General features: G+C 44.3%; 1 protein-coding gene across 9 annotated transcripts in view; it reads left to right on the top strand.

The window, feature by feature from the left end:
• CEP112 (centrosomal protein 112) overlaps nucleotides 1-19,476 on the top strand; it is a 303,426-nt gene that overhangs the window by 184,847 nt on the left and 99,103 nt on the right. For all 9 annotated transcript variants that reach the window (XM_070480128.1, XM_070480127.1, XM_070480129.1 and 6 more), the window contains one exon: nucleotides 17,343-17,573. In XM_070480128.1, coding sequence (XP_070336229.1) covers nucleotides 17,343-17,573 — 231 coding nt within the window. The remainder of the gene's footprint in view (nucleotides 1-17,342; nucleotides 17,574-19,476) is intronic.

The raw sequence follows: 19,476 nt of genomic DNA, 5'->3' as shown, positions 1-19,476 counted from the left end.
TGATTATATTTATCGGAAAAAAATCAATTCACATATTTATCAAACAAAAGCTTAAGCAAATTGAAACACATTTATTTTCTTGTTGATGTTCATCTCTAAATTTACTTACAGCAGCTTTTCCTTTGAGTTTTGATGAGGTATCCATGATCTTGATCTAGGTAACTTTTGTGCCTCAGTTTCCCTAGTGACTCAGGCGGTAAAGCGTCTGCCTGCAATGTGGGAGACCCGGGTTCAATCCCAGGGTCAGGAAGATCCCCTGGAGAAGGAAATGGCAACCCACTCCAGTACTCTTGCCTGGGAAATTCCATGGATGGAGGAGCCTGGTAGGCTACAGTCCATGGCGTCGCAAAGAGTCAGACACGACTGAGCGACTTCACTTTCACTTTTGTTTTTAAAAGTGTTATAATCAGTGTGCTGTGGCTGTTAGAATATTTAAGATGCATAACTTAGTCCCATAGCTGTCTAGTTTTACTAGATGCAAGGATATTATGCTGAAAAGAGTTTAACATTATATTTAGTAAGTGAAGTGAAAGTCACTCAGTCGTGTCTGACTCTTTGCAACCCCATAGACTATGTAGTCCATGGAATTCTCCAGGCCAGAAGACTGGAGTGGGTAACCTTTTCCTTCTCCCATGGATCTTCCCAACCCAGGGATTGAACCCAGGTCTCCTGCATTGCAGGCGGATTCTTTACCAGCTGAGCCAAAAGGGAAGCCCATATTTAGTAAGATAAGTCCTCAAAAAAAAAAAAAAACCCACAAAAAACACAGTGATCTAAATCTATAAATCCATTTGAAACCTTTATTTTTATATTATATTGTTTTGAATCCTGTTTCCAATGTCTGTACGCTAGTTACAGACTATTTATACCTTTTGAATGTACACTTGTATATATTTAGGAACAATCTTTTTAATTGAAGCTCAGCTTAAAAACACACACAAATGTTTGAATGTAATTTTAAACTAAAGAGGGTAAATTATTTAAAAATTAGCAAAGATATATTTTATTTTTATCAGTTCAGTTCAGTTCAGTCACTCAGTCGTGTCCGACTCTGCGACCCCATAAATCACAGCAGGCCAGGCCTCCCTATCCATCACCAACTCCTGGAGTTTACGCAAACTCATGTGCATCGAGTCAGTGATGCCATCCAGTCATCTCATCCTCTGTCGTCCCTTCTCCTCCTGCCCCCGATCCCTGCCAGCATCAGGGTCGTTTCCAATGAGTCAACTCTTAAGCAGAGGCAAATAATACCACCTAGGATTTAGTTAGTGCATTTTTCCTAGTCGTTTGCATTGGCTTTACCCATACAGTTCCTTTTTATACTAAGTGAATTCATTTTATGAATAGAGAAGCGAAAGCAGCAAGTAACAGCTCATGTACAAAAGTTCAGACCATTTTTTTAAAAAAAGTTCAGACTATCATAAGTTGTTCTTTACTGTCTCCTGGGGTGCCTGTGTGGACAGCGGACTGGTCCAGAACTCTTTCTTGGTGGGATGGTGAGGAGCGCGGCGCCCCGTTCGCTTCTGGCCTCTGCCCTAGACACGACACGGGGCGGAGACGGCGGGATGGCTGGCCATAGCTGAGCTTGGGTCTCGGCTGCCTTTTCAGTTCGGAGGTGCTGTGCTGCTGTGTGGAGACGGCCACCACCGACGCCTTCATGGCTTTAGAGGACACTTACTTTGAGCTTATTTCAGAATTCCTAGAAGTATCACTTCATGGCAAATAGATGGGGAAAATAGGGAAACAGTGACAGACTATTTTCTTGGGCTCCAAAATCACTGTGGATGGTGACTGCAGCCATGAAATTAAAAGACGCTTGCTCCTTGGAAGAAAAGCTATGACCAACCTAGACAGTGTATTAAAAAACAGAGATATCACTTTGCCAACAAAGGTCTGTCTAGTCAAAGCTATGGCTTTTCCAGGAGTCATATACGGATGTGAGATTTGGACCGTAAAGAAGTCTGAGCACTGAAGAATTGATGCTTTTGAACTGTGGTGCTGGAGAAGACTTTTGGGAGTCCCTTGGACAGTAGGGAGATCAAGCCAGTCCATCCTAAAGGAAATCAGTTGTGAATACTCAGTGGGAGGACTGCTGACGAAGCTGAAGCTCTGATACTTTGGTCGCCTTATACAAAGAGCCGATTAGTTGGAAAAGAGCCTGATGCTGGGAAAGATTGAGGGCAGGAGAAGGGGGTGACAGAGGATGAGGTGGTTGGATGGTGTCATTGGCTCAGTGGGTGTCAGTTTGAAGGAACTCTGGGAGTTAGTGAAGGACAGGGAAGCCTGTGTTGCTTCCGTCCGTGGGGTCGTGAAGAGTCAGACGTGGCTGAGGGCTGAACGGCAGCACTGTTTTCCGCAGTGGCTGAGGACGGGACACAGAGCTAGAAGTCCTAGTGTTCACGTGGCACTGACTTAAATCCTGTCTGTGATTTTTCTGCTTTAGTTTCTGCATATATTTAGAGTTGTATGAAGTACTCACAATGCACTAAAGAACACATAATTGGGAGAAATGCTGTCAGAGTAATAGTCACCGTAAGAGAGGACCCACCAAGCCCAGCTTCAGTCTCCCTTCCATGAGCTCCTTGTGTGAAGTCCAGCTGTTCCTGCTTCACATGGTCTAGATTTTCTTGTATTTAATTAAGCAGCCCAAACTTCTGAATAGCTTGCTTTACTGAAGTCACATGGTTATTAGCACACTAATTCATGCTTTCTGAATGGCAGTAGTGTAACATTTGGGCTCTTGTGACCTTATTGCATATAGAATGTTTGAACAGAGAAGCTAAAACAGAACTAGCAGAAAACCTGGGTCAAAACTCTGCTTTCCTAGAAGAGGGAAGTGTGGTAAGTGGAGAAAATGTTGAAAATCTGCCTTCCAGTTAGTTGAATGCCACTCTTTAGAGAAGTTTTCTAGGAAAGACGAATTCAGCCTGAATTTTATTCTTTTTCCAAGGCCAAATAGGTTACCTGTTGCTCCTGGAAACTCTCTGTCAAAGAAATAGCTTCAAGTGCTTCTAGGTGCAGCACACAGCCTCTTCCCGACTTGAGGTCCTCCTATCCCTGGCCCCGACGCGGCGCCAAGTGAGCTGTGCATGACACATCCATACGTGTGCTTTTAGACGTTATTTTGCCGTCCCACGATGAGACTGTCAGAAGCGCTACCTGAAAACAGCGTCTTTGCAGGGTCGTGGTCCTCAAGGGGACTGTCCCCACGTTTATGGTTCCACTTGAGTCCAGAAAATATATGCTTATTTCTATTTTGTGCTTCTGTTCATTATTAATCTGTTTAATCTATAAAGTAAAAATCTATTTAGTCTATAAAATAAATGCTCATATGCAGTCGTTTTAAGTGTAGTGGACATTTTTGTTTGCAAGTTTCCAAAATAGGCCAGTGTGATGTGAAATTTCTTTTTTCCCATTTCATTGTAACTTAACTAAAAGCCAGTTGCTATGGGTTTTCACTCACTTTCCTCAAGACCTATTTTCAAGCAGATGACTTGGTGGTTCTTTTAGACTAAAACTGGAAATTTTAGCATCCGTTATGAATTTTTAGCAGAATCATCATTACTCACAAGAAACAAATGCAGGCACAGTGTTTGCCAACTCATAAGACTCATTACACGTTCTGCTTCTCCTTTTGAAGTTTTTTCTCCAAATAGGCACATAAATTAATGAGTGCTTTACTTTTGTATTTTCACCCTATTTCTTGTTTTTCTTTGTTATTCTCTACCCAGAGTACTCTCTTCTTCTGCAGGTAAAAACTATATTTTGTTTATTGACATAAGCCCTTTGGAGTGTGTTCCAAATCTGAGTATTAATTTTTCTAAAATTCTTTTAATCTTTAAATTTTTTTCCTGCCCTTCCTATAGATTAGACTCTATCTTCTCCCGTGTAATTTAGTCATGCCCTGTGATCAATGACACCATATTTAATTTTGTGTATAGAATTCCTTCCAGAGCTAAGCTATTCTTGTGGAATCTGGGGCAATTTAAACCCTTTTCTCATCTTTACAAGTTGCAGAGGCAATGTTTTTGCTGAACTGCAAGGTGGGCAAGTAATGTATTTTTAATTGCTCGGTCTAGTAACTGTAGAATAAGTGTTTTTTACAAGGTCAAACTGTCTTTACGCCACACTTCCTGTGGGAGCTGTTTAGAACCAAAGAGAACATTCTGTTGCATTTTTGTTTTTCAGTTGCTCAATTGTGTCCAACCCTTTGCGACCCCATGGACATGCCAGGCTTCCCTGTCCTTCTCTATCTCCTAGAGTTTGCTCAGACTCATGTCCATTGAGTCGATGATGCCATCCAACCATGTGATATTTATAAAATAATGTTAGAAGATTAAAAGACCATAAGCTAAAATAACGTTTTCTTTGAATCTGTCAGCTTAAATCCAAAGACATATTTATTGTGCCCAGCATCATGAAAATAGAGAAATTAAGATGCTTTTCATACGTTTACCATTAAAATTTTTAGAAGTTCCTGTTCACGTCTTCCCTCATTTTTCTGTTGGATTGTTTATCTTTTTTATTGATATGCTTTACAAATTCTGGATATTATTCTTTTGTTAATTACATATATTGTGAATCTCCTCTTCCAGGTTTCACTTTATCTTTTCATTAGCTTTGTGGTATCTTTTTTGAATGAAGCTTCTTAATCATATGGTATCTATTTTATCAGTCTTTTCAATAGTGCCTTTTGAGTTATGCTTAAGAAACCCTTCCTTACCTGGAAATAGAAAAAGCCTGTCCCACAAAATTCCCTGGTGATCCCGTGGTTGGGACTTGGTGGCCTCACTGCTGTACCCCGGGTGTAATCCCTGATCAGGGACCTAAGATCCCACGAGCCATGCAGCTCTTCCCCCCCCAAAAAAAGCCATCTCCCATATTTAAAAAGATTTTGTCTTTCACATTTAGTTGTAATCCATTAAGCACTGATTTCTAAAATGACCCTTTGTTGAGATGTAATTTCCATTCTATACGATTCACCCATTTAAAGTGTACAGTTCAGGGAGTCTTTGTTCTCAGAGCTGTGCAGCCACCACCCTTCAGCACCTCCTCTCAAAGCCCTGGTAGCAGTCACTCTCCATTTTCCCCAAACACCGCAACCCCAGGGAACCACCCAGCCTGCGTCCCGTCTCTCGGGATTTGCCTGTTCTGCCCAGTTCACCTGGTGGAGCCAAACAGCACGTGCGCTTTTGGGAGCGAAACTTTTATTCAGCGTGTCTTCTAGGTTCTTCCATGTTGTTGCATGCATTAGTTCTCGGTTTCATTTAATTGAAATAATATCCTGTTGTTTGGATATACTAGGTCTTATTTGTCCATTCATCAGCTGGTGGACATTTTGGTTCTCTCTACTTTTTGACCACTATGAATAATGCTGCTTTGAACATCCTGTGCATGTTTTTGTGGGATGTATTTTATTTCTCTAGGACATATATCTAGGAATGGAGAGAATTTATTTTCGTCTGTTGTGTAAGGTGCGGATGTGGCATCTTCCTTTCCCGTTTGAATAACCTGTTGTCTCAGTGCAGGTTTTAAGCCAGTCCGTCACTTCCCCGCTGAGCTGCGCAGCAGCCCTGACCCACAGAACTCCTTTCTGGGCCCCTTGGTCTCTGAGAATACGAACTGTTCCTTTCAGTAACGTTGATCTAGGTCCTGATACTGGTGTGAGTTGCCGCACCACCTGTTCTTTTTTAGGAGTAGCATGAACGGTGTTCATTCCTGTAGATTTCAGACTCCACTTGTCAAGGCTGGAAAGCTTCTGTTGGAGCTTCACCTGGACTGCGCTGATGCTGTAGACCACCTTGGGGAGAGCTGATAGCCAGGCTTTACATCACTGTGATGTGTCTCAGGCATTTAGATCTTTACAGTCTTCCAAAAAGGCTGATTATCTTTTCTTCAGAGTTTTGCCCATCTTATATTTGCTATACATAATTGCAAGTAGTGTTTGGATAATTTCTTCAGATGTATAAAAATTACAAGTGATCTTTAAACTTTGATCTTTGGTTCAGATGCCTTTCTAAACTCTCTTTTTATTTCTAGTGACTTGTGTGTTCATTGTCCTTTTCCTCAACAATTATAATATCTGTGATTAAAGACAGTTTTTTTTTTCATTTAATTTTTTTTCTTGTCATGCACTTATGAATACAAGTAATGGTAGCAGACATTCTATGCTTCTTGATTTTAAGAGAGCTATTTTAAAACTTCACTATAAAGAATGATTAAAATTTGCTGGAGTTTTGCTAAATATTTTTATCTGGTTAAGAATGTCTCTTCTATTCCTATCTTACTAAGAGTTCATATGGCAGAATTTCATCAAATGTTTTTCTGTGTATTAAGATAATCATAAGGCTTTTTCTTCTAATACATAAAAAGAATAAATCATATTACAGGTTATTGTCTAATATTAAACCAGCATTATGTCCCATCTAATAGTTTAATGACCTAGTATCATTGGACTCAGTTTGCTAATAACTGCTAAGAGAGATTGACCTGACAGTTTTCTTTTTTGGACATGTTTTTAAGTAATGTTATGCTAGCCTCATAATTTGAGTTGCTGAATAATTCTTCTTTTTCTGTTCTCTCAAAAAATTAGCAGAAGAGTGAGTTATTTGTTTCTTAAATATTTGAAGGAACTGGCCAGTAAAACCATCTGGGCTTGATATTTTTATTTCTGGAAAGATTTTTGACTACTATTTAAAATTTTCTAGCAGTGATAGGGTGATTCATATTTTCCAGTTTTTTTCTAGTCAGTTTTGGTAAGCTTTTATAGTTCAAGAATTTTCTTTTCATCTCAATCCGACCTTTATTGGTGTTTATAGAATCTTATAAACGTGCTGCCCTTGCATCCTCTGCAACTTGGTGATGGTGTGTTTTATTTTTATGCATTATTGGACTCTGTTTGTTAATAATTTATTTAAAATTTTTATATCTGGTTCATGACTTAGTTGGCCAATAGTTTTTATTTCTCTTCCCATTCCTGTCTTCCTTTGGTATCAATATTATGACTTCTGAAATAGTTTCAGTGTATACTTGTCATTTTCTATTCCCTAGAAAAGTCTGTGAAAAGTTAGAATGATGCACCTCCTGGGTGATTCTCCTAGAACTCACCTATAAAGTCTGCACTTCGTGTTTTCTTTGTCAGAAGGTTCTTCACTGTCCTTTCAGTTTCTTTAATTGGATTATTTAGCCGATAGTTTCTTCATTTTACATTCTACCATTTACATTTTACATTCTACATTTACATTTTACATTCAACCCAGCATGTCTGGTTACTGGCATGATGTTTCTGCGATGTTGCCTCTGTGACCTTGGTGGATCCGTAGCGTCTGTGTCCCCCTTGGATGCCAGCATCTCCTTCTCCGGGCAACGTGGCCACACTTGGCTCCCATCTCGAGCATCTGTGTGTGTGTGCCTTCTTCCTTGTTTCCTTCATTAGTCTTACAAGAAACTGTTCTATCTTGCTAATTTCTTAAATTGGTTGCCTATTTCACTAATAATTAGCCTTTTAAAAATAAGTAGCATGTTAAGGCTACTTACTTCCTTTAGTTTCATCCTTCAGGATTTGAAAAGGAAAATGTTCATTATCAGTCATTTTTCAGAATTTAAATGTTACATATTTGTTTGATTAGTGCATTCGTGTGCGGACTTAGTCGTGTTCGACTCTTTGCAACACCAGGGGCTGTAGCCCACCAGGCTCCTCTGTCCATGGAATTTCTTACCAACAATACTGGAGTGGGTTGCCATTTCCTTTTCCAGGGGATCTTCCCGATCCAGGGATGAAACCCACATCTCCTGCTTGGCAGACAGATTCTTTACCACAGTTAACACCAATCAGAATTTAAAAGCCGTAAAAATAGATGCAGTGAAATATCTCCCATACACCCCATCAGGACTAACACCCTCATTCCCATATAAAATACCACCTTAAATAGTGGGTTGTGTCTCCTTCCAGAGATTAATTATAAGTACTTTTAGTTGTTATCCTAACTTCATTTTGAAACCTGAGTTACTTAAGGTATGTATTTTTAATATTTGAAGTATGTGAGAAACTATTTCGGTTTTGTTCTTCTCATCTCTGTGATGGTGCTTAGTTCAGTCGCAGTTGCAGTCTTGCCAGATGACACCTGTGACGCCGCCAGCTTCCTGCAGCACTGACACACGTTTGCATGTGTGTGTGTGATGAGCTCTTTCACTGGGAGGGTGGACTTTCTCCCACGGTTCCCCTGCAGTTGTGTATATTTTAAGGTTGTTTTATCACATGTGTGCACTTAGATGTGTCCCTCCCTCTGGTGACTGATATAAAAAAGTAATTTGGTGACACTATTTTAAAAATGCCATTCATTAATATTTTACAGGTATAATAACTTTTTTCATCTAGTTACTTTCAATCTCTTCATGACTTTGGTGTGTCTCATAAAAAACATGGATGAATTTTGATGTTAAAAAATTTTAAATGTTGTGTTACTTGAAGTAGTAATTTTGGTCCATTTATTTGTGTTTTGATTATTGATATACTATCTTACTTTTTTTTCATATTTCCCACCTTTTTCTATGCTCTTTTTGTCCTGATTTTGAAAATAGACTATTTTAAAGACTTAAGGAGAAATTGAGAGGGTGTTGTAGAGAGCTCTCCATGATCTCACCCCAGTCCCCCCATTATTGACATCTTACATTGAGGGGTGCTTTCAGTTTTGCACCAATATTAATTTGTTGTTCAGTTGCTCAGTTGTGTTTACCTCTTTGTGACCATGAACTGCAGTTTGACAGGCTTCCCTGTCCTTCACCATATCCAGGAGCTTGCTCAAACTCATGTCCATTGAGTCAGTGATGCCATCCAACTATCTTGTCCTCTGTCGTCCCCTTCTCCTCCTGTCTTCAATCTTTCCCAGCATCAGGGTCTTTCCTGGAAAGTCAGTTCTTCACATCAGGTAGCCAAAGTATCGGAGCTTCAGCTTCAGCACCAGTCCTTCCAATGAGTATCCAGGTCTGATTTCCTTTAGGATTGACTGGTTGGATCTCCTTGCTGTTCAACAGACTCTCAAGAAGTCTTCTCCAACGCCACAGTTTAAAAGCATCAATTGTTCTATATTCAGACTTTATGGTCCAACAACTCTCACATGACTACTGGAAAAACCATAGTTTTGACTATACTTCTGCAAAGTGATGTCTCTGCTTTTTAATACACTCCGTAGCTTTGTCATAGCTTTTCTTCCAAGGAACCCGCTGCGGGGTCAGCGACACTGACTGCGGAGGCCTGGGGGCCACGGCGTGCTAGCAGACGTCCTTTTGGAGGAGGTCACCATTACTCCTACCGTAGTTCGGCCTCAGGCCAAACTGCAGGGATGGAACACAGCCCCATCCGTCAGCAGAAAATTGGTTTAAAGATTTACTGAACATGGCCTTAGTTTGAGCATTCTTTGGCATTGCTTTTCTTTGGGATTGGGATGAAAACTGACCTTTTCTAGTCCTGTGGCCACTGCTGAGTTTTCCAACTTTGCTGACATATTGAGTGCAGCACTTTCAAAGCATCATCTTTTAGGATTTGAAATAGTTCAACTGGAATTCCATCACCTCCACTAGCTTCGTTCATAGTGATGCTTCCTAAGGCCCACTTGACTTCGCATTCCAGGATGTCTGGCTCTAGGTGAGTGATCACACCATCGTGATTATCTGGGTCATGAAGATCTTTATTGTACAGTTCTTCTAAGTATTCTTGCCACCTCTTCTTAATATCTTCTGCTTCTGTTAGGTCCATACCATTTCTGTCCTTTATTGAGCCCATCTTTGCATGAAATGTTCCCTTGGTATCTCAAATGTTTTTGAGGAGATCTCTAATCTTTCCCTTTCTGTTGTTTTCCTCTATTTCTTTGCATTGATCGCTGAGGAAGGCTTTCTTATCTCTCCTTGCTGTTCTTTGGAACTCTGCATTCAAATGGGAATATCTTTGCTTTTCTCCTTTGCTTTTTGCTTCTCTTCTTTTCACAGCTATTTGTAAGGTCTCCTCAGACAGCCATTTTGCTTTTTTGCATTTCTTTTTCTTGGGGATGGTCTTACTCCCTGTCTCCTGTACAGTGTCATGAACCTCCATCCATAGTTCATCAGGCACTCTGTCTATCAGATCTAGTCCCTTAAATCTATTTCTCACTTCCACTGTATAATCATAAGGGATTTGATTTAGGTCATGCCTGAATGGTCTAGTGATTTGCCCCACTTTCTTCAATTTAAGTGTGAATTTGGCAGTAAGGAGTTCATGATCTGAGCCACAGTCAGCTCCTGGTCTTGTTTTTGCTGACTCTATAGAGCTTCTCCATCTTTGGCTGCAAAGAATATAATCAATCTGATTTCAGTGTTGACCATCTGGTGATGTCCATGTGTAGTCTTCTCTTGTGTTGTTGGAAGAGGGTGTTTGCTATGACCAGTGCGTTCTCTTGGCAAAACTCTATTAGCCTTTGCCCTGCTTCATTCTGTACTCCAAGGCCAAATTTGCCTGTTACTCCAGGTGTTTCTTGACTTCCTACTTTTGCATTCCAGTCCCCTATAATGAAAAGGACATCTTTTGGGGGTCGTGAACTTCCAGATGTTCAAACTGGTTTTAGAAAAGGCAGAGGAACCAGAGATCAAATTGTCAACATCCACTGGATCATTGAAAAAACAAGAGAGTTCCAGAAAAACATCTATTTCTGCTTTATTGACTATGCCAAAGCCTTCCACTGTGTGGATCACAAGAAACTGTGAAAAATTCTGAAAGAGATGGGAATACCAGACCACCTGACCTGCCTCTTGAGAAACCTGTATGCAGGGCAGGAAGCAACAGTTAGAACTGGACATGGAACAACAGACTGGTTCCAGATAGGAAAAGGAGTACGTCAAGGCTGTATATTGTCACCCTGCTTATTTAATTTATATGCAGAGTTCATCGTGAGAAACGCTGACCTGGAAGAACCAGAAGCTGGAATCAAGATTACCAGGAGAAATATCAATAACCTCAGATATGCAGATGACACACCCTTATGGCAGAAAGTGAAGAAGAACTGAAGAGCCTCTTGATGAAAGTGAAAGAGAAGAGTGAAAAAGTTGGCTTAAAGCTCAACATTCAGAAAACTTAGATCATGGCATCCAGTCCCATCACTTCATGGCAAATAGATGGGGAAACAGTGGAAAGAGTAGCTGACTTAATTTTTCTGGGCTCTAAAATCACTGCAGATGGTGATTGCATCCATGAAATTAAGACACTCCTTGGAAGGAAAGTTGTGACCAACCTAGACAGCATATTAAAAAGCAGAGACATTACTTTGTCGACAAAGGTTTGTCTAGTCAAGGCTATGGTTTTTTCAGTAGTCATGTATGGACGTGAGAGTTGAACTATAAAGAAAGCTGAGTGCAGAAGAATTGATGCTTTTGAACTGTGGTTTTGGAGAAGACTCCATATCTTTTTATATGACCAATATTAATACATCATCATTCACTGAAATCCACATGTTCTTCAGGTTTCCTTAATTTTTACCTAATGTGTTTCTCTGTTTCAAGATTGCATCCAGAATGTCACATTAATTTTAGTTGTCCTGTATCCCTAGTCTCCTCTTTACTGGAATGGTTTGTCAGATTTTCCTTATTTCTGATGATCTTGACAGTTTTGAGGAGTGTCTGTTAGGGATTTGTGGATGTGCTTCTCTGGTAATGTGGGATTCTTCTGCGAGAAACGCTGATCTCTTCCGTGTCATTATCAGTGGAATCGCTTCTAGCCATGTGGGTCCATGCGGGGGAGCGCAGCACTGGTTTCTCGGGTGGTGCAGCTGCGGCGTTGGGGGCTCTCCCCCTGGCCCGTCCCTGAGATCTGCCTCCGTCAGTGTGACTTCCCCGCTTCCAGTGCGCCAGGCTGTCCCAGATTAGCTCAGGGACGTCCTGCCATCCGTGCAAGGACCACTGGCTCTTTTCACTGGGGGCTGGTGTGAGAAACCAAGCTCTGGGGCTTCGTGTGCAGGCTGCTCCTGGGATGCCCCGTGCCGGGTGTAACCTGTTTCCCCTGCCCGGCTCTCGTATTGTGCTGTGCCGCGGGCCTTCTATTAACATTGCCTCCTGGTTCACTGCTCTCACTTCCGCTACGTCTAAGCCGCCTCAACTCACCCACTCTGTCTTTCACACAGCATTTTTAGTTTCGGCAATTATGTTTGGTTCTTTGTCAAATCTGGTCATTTTTGTTTAATCTCTTCTGGTTTACTCATTTTGCAACTCTATCCTTTGTTTCTTTAAACAGTTAATACATGTTTATATTCTTTTTCTGATATCTGAATGCTTGCTCTTGGAAATCTGTTTCTGTTGACTAACCAGTGGTGGTTTGGGGCGGGGGGGACTTGGTGATTTTTTTATTAGGAGCTCGTTTTTGGTTTATCTTAATTTGTGGGAAACCTGAAGACATTAAACTTTGAAACCCTTCAATAACTGCATCAAATTCCACTTTTCTGAGTCTCCTCTCTTCCTTTTTAATGCTCTGTTTCTCTTTTTCCTGTGGCTCATTATTTCTGCCTGAAACATCCCGTATCTACCTCTGTCTCCAGATGCTACTGTCTTTTCTCTTAAGGTCCGTCTCAGATGCTTAGGTTTTATTCAATTTTCCAGAATTCTTCTGCGCTCACATAACTGCTCTCTCTCTGACCTCTTGTGACCCTTTGTCACCTCTTATGGCTGTTACGCTGTGTGTGTGTGTGTGTGTGTGTGTGTGTGTGTGCATGTACGCGTATGTGTAGCTTATGTATTGTAGTCTAAAGTCTTTTAGGCAAAATGCTTTTCTGGAGGTCTCTTATCACCATGGCTTCTACACCATAAGTCTTAATAAATACTGACTTATGTATAGTTATAGATTAATACCTCAGTCTGTGGTGAGGATTGCCCATAAACTCTTATGAAATGTATGTAAGTGACTTCATGTATCAATAAGTTGTTAATGTGTTGTTATTCCAAAAGTGCTTGTAGAATAATTCTTCAACTTTGAAAATAATCAAAATGATTGCTTCTTAACTATGGACATGTCCTCAATTTAAATATTAATGTATTTTTCTTTCATAAAGAGCATTTAAAATGTTTGTTTGGGATGATAGTCCTGACAATCCATAATCATTTATAAGATGATGATAAGCCTGCCACTTCTTTTGCCAGAACTTTTCAGATTCAGTGTGGTTTCAAGAGCCATTATCTTTCTGAGGAAACTGGTCTGTGTTGTTGGAGGGTTTTTGTAATTAATTTTTTCTCATGGTAAAATACACATAATATAAAATTTGCCATCTTAACCATTTTTAGGTGTACAGGTCAGTGATACTAAGTACATTCACCTTGATTGAGACCATCATCACCATCTATCACATAACTCTTTTCATCCTGTAAAACTGAAACTGTCTCCATTAAAACAACAGCTCTCCTTTCTTCACCCACAGGCCCTGAAAATCCCCTTATACTCTCTGTCTGTGTGGTTTTGACTCTTCTAAGTACCTCACATAAGGAGAATCACACAGCCTTTGTCTTCTGGCTTATTTCACTTAGCATCATGTTTTCAAGATCCATACGCGTTGTAGCATATTGCAGACTTTGCTTCTTCTCTAAGGCTGAATAATATCCCACTGTGTGTATAAACCACACTTTGCTTATCCGTTTATCCATCAAGGGACATTGGGGTTGCTTCCATGCTTTCTGGTCTGTATGTTTTTGAACTGTTATTTAAGAGTCAGGTTAACTAAAAGTTGTCCTTATGGTTTGTCTCTTAGAGACACAGCCTTTAGTAATTTTTGAATTTTTAAAATAATTCTGCCCTTTTATGTCAGTCACATAGGTGAAGTTTTATAGCTTACTATTTATAATATTAAAGAAAAATGAACACATCTATTCCAGATTGATCTTGGCAGTTTCCTCCCTCTAGTTATCAGCACATGCTAATGACTGAAATACTAAATACCTGAGGGACACCTTCGGCATTGAGTTCTTTCACTTAATGTTTATTTCTCCCATAATTAGTTGATACATTTTTCAGCATAGTTTTTCTATTTAAAAATCACCGTTGGATTGAAGCCAGTGCATTACCAGTGGTGCCAGCAATTTAAAACACCTTCCTCTAAGTTACCATTATGTACCTAGTCAACTGATAAAAATATACAGAATGATGATGCCCAGCCCTGGAAGGCGTGTCCAGTCAGGCGATAGTTGGGTTATATGGTGCCTGTTGAAGTGTTCAGTGCCTTGAACAGTTCCCACTGTGTTTCAGAAAATGCCGTGCTCTCGCTAATGCACGTATAGTCACAGCAACACCAAGTCCCCTCAGCCTGAACCAGCCGGTCACCTGGTAGCTGGGCATGCCAGGGTCCTTGCTCTGCTTTCCCTGTGAAAACAACTTGGAACGCCAGATACAGTTTTTTAAAGAACATTGTGTGTGTGTGTGTGTATTCACAAGCGGTTGAGTTAGTTAGGATGTGCAGATGTCAACATTTAAATGAAAACAGAAACCCAGAAGTGTGAGCAGAGTGCTGAAGACAGCTCTCGCCCTTGAGGACCTTTTCTAAAACCAAGTAAACTTGAACTTGAGTTTGGGGACTTTTATTGGGCACAGGAGTAAAACAATGTCCAGGGTTTGCTTAAGGTGATGATCTAGGCTGCCACTGGGACTCGGGCTGGGACACCAAAGCGCCACCAGGTGCCAATGAGTCAGAAACCGGAGAACTGTCATCAAGCAGGGAAGAAGCAGGAGGGGGATGAGCCGGGAGAGCGGCGTCATCGTGTGCGCACCACTGCGTATTAAACAGAGAACGGATGAGAACCGGGAGAGCGGCGTCGGCTGTGTGCACCACTGCGTTTTAAACGGAGAACGGATGAGAACCAGGAGAGCGGCGTCGGCTGTAAGCACCGCCGCGTATTAAACAGAGAACGGATGAGAACCGGGAGAGCGGCGTCGGCTGTAAGCACCACCGCGTATTAAACAGAGAACGGATGAGAACCGGGAGAGCGGCGTCGGCTGTAAGCACCACTGCGTATTAAACAGAGAACGGATGAGAACCAGGAGAGCGGCGTCGGCTGTAAGCACCACCGCGTATTAAACAGAGAACGGATGAGAACCGGGAGAGCGGCGTCGGCTGTAAGCACCACCGCATATTAAACGGAGAACGGATGAGAACCGGGAGAGCGGCGTCGGCTGTAAGCACCACCGCGTATTAAACGGAGAACGGATGAGAGCCCGCTGCGCAGCACTGGGAACCCTGATCAGCGCTCGTGGGAAAGAAATCTGAAGAAGAGGGGCCATGTATATAGGGCCTCCCCAGTGAAAGTGAAGTGAAGCCACTCAGTCGTGTCCAACTCTTTGCGACCCCGTGGACTGTAGCCTACCACGCTCCTCCATCCATGGGATTTTCCAGGCAAGAGTACTGGAGTGGGCTGCCATTTCCTTCTCCAGAGGATCTTCCTGACCCAGGGATCGAACCCGGGTCTCCCACATTGTAGGCAGATGCCTTACCGTCTGAGCCACCAGTGGTAAAGAATCCGCCTGCTAATGCAGGAGATGCAGGTTTGATCCCTGGGTCGGGAAGATCCCCTGGAGTAGGAAATGGCAACTCACTCCAACATTCTTGCCTGGGAAATCCATGGACAAAGGAGCCTGACAGGCCGTAGTCCATGGAGTTGCAAAGAGTTGGACATGACTTAGCAACCAAACACCATCATATAAACATGTGTATATGTATGTACATGTTCCCTCTGCTGAGCAGCAGAAACCCGACAGCATTATAAAACGACTGTCGCTGTGACCCATGGACTGCAGCCCACTGGGCTCCTCCATCCATGGGTTTTCCAGGCAAGAATACTGGAGTGGGTGGCCATTTCCTTCTCCAGGGGATCCTCCTGACCCAAGGATCAAACTCAGGTCTCCTGTGTCTCCTGCATTGCAGGTAGATCCTTTACCCACTGAGTCATCGGGGAAGCCCTTAAAGCAACTGTACTTCAATTTAAAAAAAAAAGAAACTAGTAAACTAGAAAAAACCTTAGTGTTGAGTGAGGTGCCCCTGAAAATCCACGCCTACAAGCCAGTGCTCATGAACATCCGATGCCTGAACTCCCACCTCAGCATACCCTGGGATACAAGGCTGAAAACTTGCTCTGAAGTCATCCAGACACGCCGACATCTCCAGGGTCTGTCAAGGTCAGATGGCGGCTGGAGAAACACCTCCAATCCCATCAGATACGAGCCTGCGTTTGAAAAGAGTAACAACACAGTGTGACAAAAAGCAAAGTATGATGAACCCAGGGTCTTAAAAACTCTGAGCAACAGTGGAGATGCTGGACTCATCAACCGCAGATCGAGGAGTCATGGTTAGTATGTGCTGTGAAGTGAAAGACTTTAAAGGACTTGAAATTATTTACTAAAGCGGTTAAAGGCATTGAAAACTCACCAGACACATTTGTATAAGAATAAACTCCCCAAAATTAAAACAACTGAAATTCAGAATCTGTATGGATTTGAGATCTAATTACATGCAGAAAATGCCTAGAATGTAGGTGAGAGGAAAAGAGATGGAAAACATGAGAAATTCATGAAATGAAAAAATAGGAAGATCTAATTTACATCTATGTGAGTTCATAATGAGTGGAGAGAGAATGGAACAGAGATGTTAAATTAATAAGTCCAGCCTGATAATTCTGTAGCCTCTAGAACTTTGAGAGAGTAAACTTGTCTAAAGCTACTCACTTTTTCATACTTTGTTGTGACAACCCTGGGAAGTTAGTATGCCCACGTGTTTGGGAATTAAGAAACATACTTTTAAACACGTCATAACTCAAAACATAAAAATGAAAGTTTGAAATGCTTTGAATTAAATGATAATGAGAATACCATGTATCTAAGAGGTTGAACTTACGCAGTAGTAGAGCAGTATTTATAGTCTTAAGTTTACAAGTCAAGAAAGAAGGAAGGATAAAAATAAATGAGTGAGATATCCAAGATAAGAAGTTAGAATAAAAAAGGCTCCAAGAATGTAGACTGCAGGGCATAACAAAAATAAGAGCAGAAATCAATGAAATAAAAACAAAAATTGAGTAGCAAGTACTGAGGAATCTCAGAAACATGATGCCAAATACTTGAAGAAGCAAGTTGCAGAAGAACCAAGTAATATTCCATTTACAAAGGTATTTGAAATTACAAAACTAAATGCGTTGTCAGGGGTAAAACATTTCGGGTGGCGTTTCCATCGGAGCCAGGAGGGGCTGGCTGGCCGGAGCAGGAGGCGGAGGCAGGGGCGGTGGGCGCGTCTGTCTGGCCTCTGGTGGCTCGCGTCCTTCCACACCCCGGTCACAGCCTCTGCCGTTTCCCTCGCAAGGTGCTCGCGGACATGGAGGCGCAGGTGCATAAGCTGAGAGAGGAGCTGGTCAGCGTGAACTCGCAGCGGAAGCAGCAGCTGGTGGAGCTGGGGCTTCTGCGGGAGGAGGAGAAGCAGAGGGCCACGCGGGACCACGAGGCCGCGGTGAGCAAGCTGAAGGCCGAGTCGGAGAAGATGAGGCTCGAGCTGAAGAAGACCCACGCCGCCGAGGCGCAGCTGACACTGGAGAAGGTAGGCAGCCGGGCAGTGGGAGGCGGGCCGGCGCGCGAGGCCCAGGCCAACGCCTTGGCTTCCGGGCCCGCCTCTCAGGCGTGGCCTGGAGCCGTCCTCCCAGTTTATAGGCCTTGCAGGTGCGCGGTGTGCGCGTCTCAGGCTTCCCCACCTCGCCCCTGCCTCCCGGGCAGGGACTGACGGGAGCACCCCTGCCAAGTGACCAAAGACGCGTGTGCTGTCGAGCATCACAGTGGGCGGGGGTGTGTGGGCCCAGCGTTGAGTGGAGGCCCTGGACAGGCCTGGGCTTTGCCCTTGTGCGCATCGGAGGCCGGGGGTGGGTCCCGGCTGACGGTTCTCTGAGCACGCCCGCTGAGGGCAGAGCTGGACGCCGGGAGACCAGTTCAGCTACTGCGGGAACTCGGACGGGAGGTGACCGTGCTGGGGTGGCCAGGGGCACGGAGGGTGGTGACCAGCCCCGTCCCCTTGGGGCCCGGGTGTCCGCAGCGGGGCTCAGGGTTTGCTTCAGGCTCAGACGTGTCAGGGCGGCGGGGGACAGAGGCGGCGCTGTGAGCGGGTCGTCCTGAGCGGCTGCAGGGCGGTGCTGGAGCCAGTGGGCACACGGCCTCAGTCCCCTCTGCTGAGAGGCGGGGGCGTCGGAGCCTCCCGGACACGGCCGGCCGCGGGGCCTTTGTGCACCCAGCGGGGTCGCAGGTGGCCGTCTCGCCAGAGCAGCGCAGTCAGAGCTTTGAGGCAGAGTGCACAGTGTCCAGGCCGCGGCGTCTGCTGCGGGGCTGTCTCAGCCTCTGGCCTCAGCCAGGGGGGCGATGAGGACAGCGCTCCCGCCCCGCCGCTCACCGCTGCCCACCGGGCAGAGTGTCTCTGAGGACACAGGCTTCAGTGGCCTGGGCACCGTGTGTCCCGAGGGTTCAACTCCAGATAGTGAAGCCAGACTTAGAACAGGCAGCCGAGGCCTCCGTTCTCTTCAGTCAGGCGTCCACGTTTTAAAGGGTTCTTTTCAATAAGAGCGGAAAGTTTTCAAGTACAGGTTTATATGTGTTGTTAACGGATATACAGGTTATAGATAATAAAATAGTACTGGATACCGCCAGTAGTTTGGCCAGTATTTCTGGGACATCTTCTGTGTCTGAGGCGTTATCCCAGCACTTGGGAACCACGCAGAAAGGCGAGAACGAGAGACCCTGTCTCTGAGGAGCCGGTGGGCAGGGCGGCTGCGGGACACGCAGGGGCGGTGCGCAGGGCGGGCTGAGGCGGGAGGCGCGCTCTAAGGGCGTCCGGGGCGCACTGGGACAGCTGAGATTCACCTGGACGCCGCGGCGCGGGGCTAGGGCGCGCAGGCGCGGAGCCGCACCCTGATGGACGTGTCGGGGGCTGGGAGGCGACCCGGGCGGCGCGGTTCTGGCGGGGCCTGACCAGCAGGCCTGCCGAGCTCACACTGTGCTGGTCTTAGCTCGGAGCTTGAACCCCGGGGGTGCTCAGGGCTCCTTCGCCGTGAAGTGGCAGGACCCACGGGGCTGTTAGGCTCTTCTGTCAGCGTTGGCATGACCAGCGCAGCGGAGGGGTCAGTCCAGGAGGGGCCCCCAGGGCGCCTCGAGGTGCAGTACGGTGGCGACCGTGCCGGAGGAGGCGCGTCTGAGTCGGCCCGGAGGGCAGCCATTCCGTGAGCGCGCCTGTCGGGTCCTCTGGTCCGGCAGAGGGGGCCCTCCATTCAGGCCCAGCAGCAATTTGGATTGGAGGAGCGTTTGTAGACGACCCTCGGGAGGGCCGGACAGAGCGGGGGCTGCAGCGCTGGGGCTGGGGGTCATACCCCAAACCACCAGACATGCAGGACTGGTGAAGTCGGGGAGGAGACAGAAAGAGGAGAAAAGTGTATTTTCCTAGAAATAGCAGGAGGCAGTTCGGA

This window comes from Odocoileus virginianus, chromosome 17 (assembly GCF_023699985.2).
Source record: "Odocoileus virginianus isolate 20LAN1187 ecotype Illinois chromosome 17, Ovbor_1.2, whole genome shotgun sequence".
NCBI classification, from domain to species: Eukaryota; Metazoa; Chordata; class Mammalia; order Artiodactyla; family Cervidae; genus Odocoileus; species Odocoileus virginianus.
The sequence above is the reverse complement of the archived record's forward strand: the minus strand, read 5'-3'. Positions and strand labels throughout refer to the sequence as shown.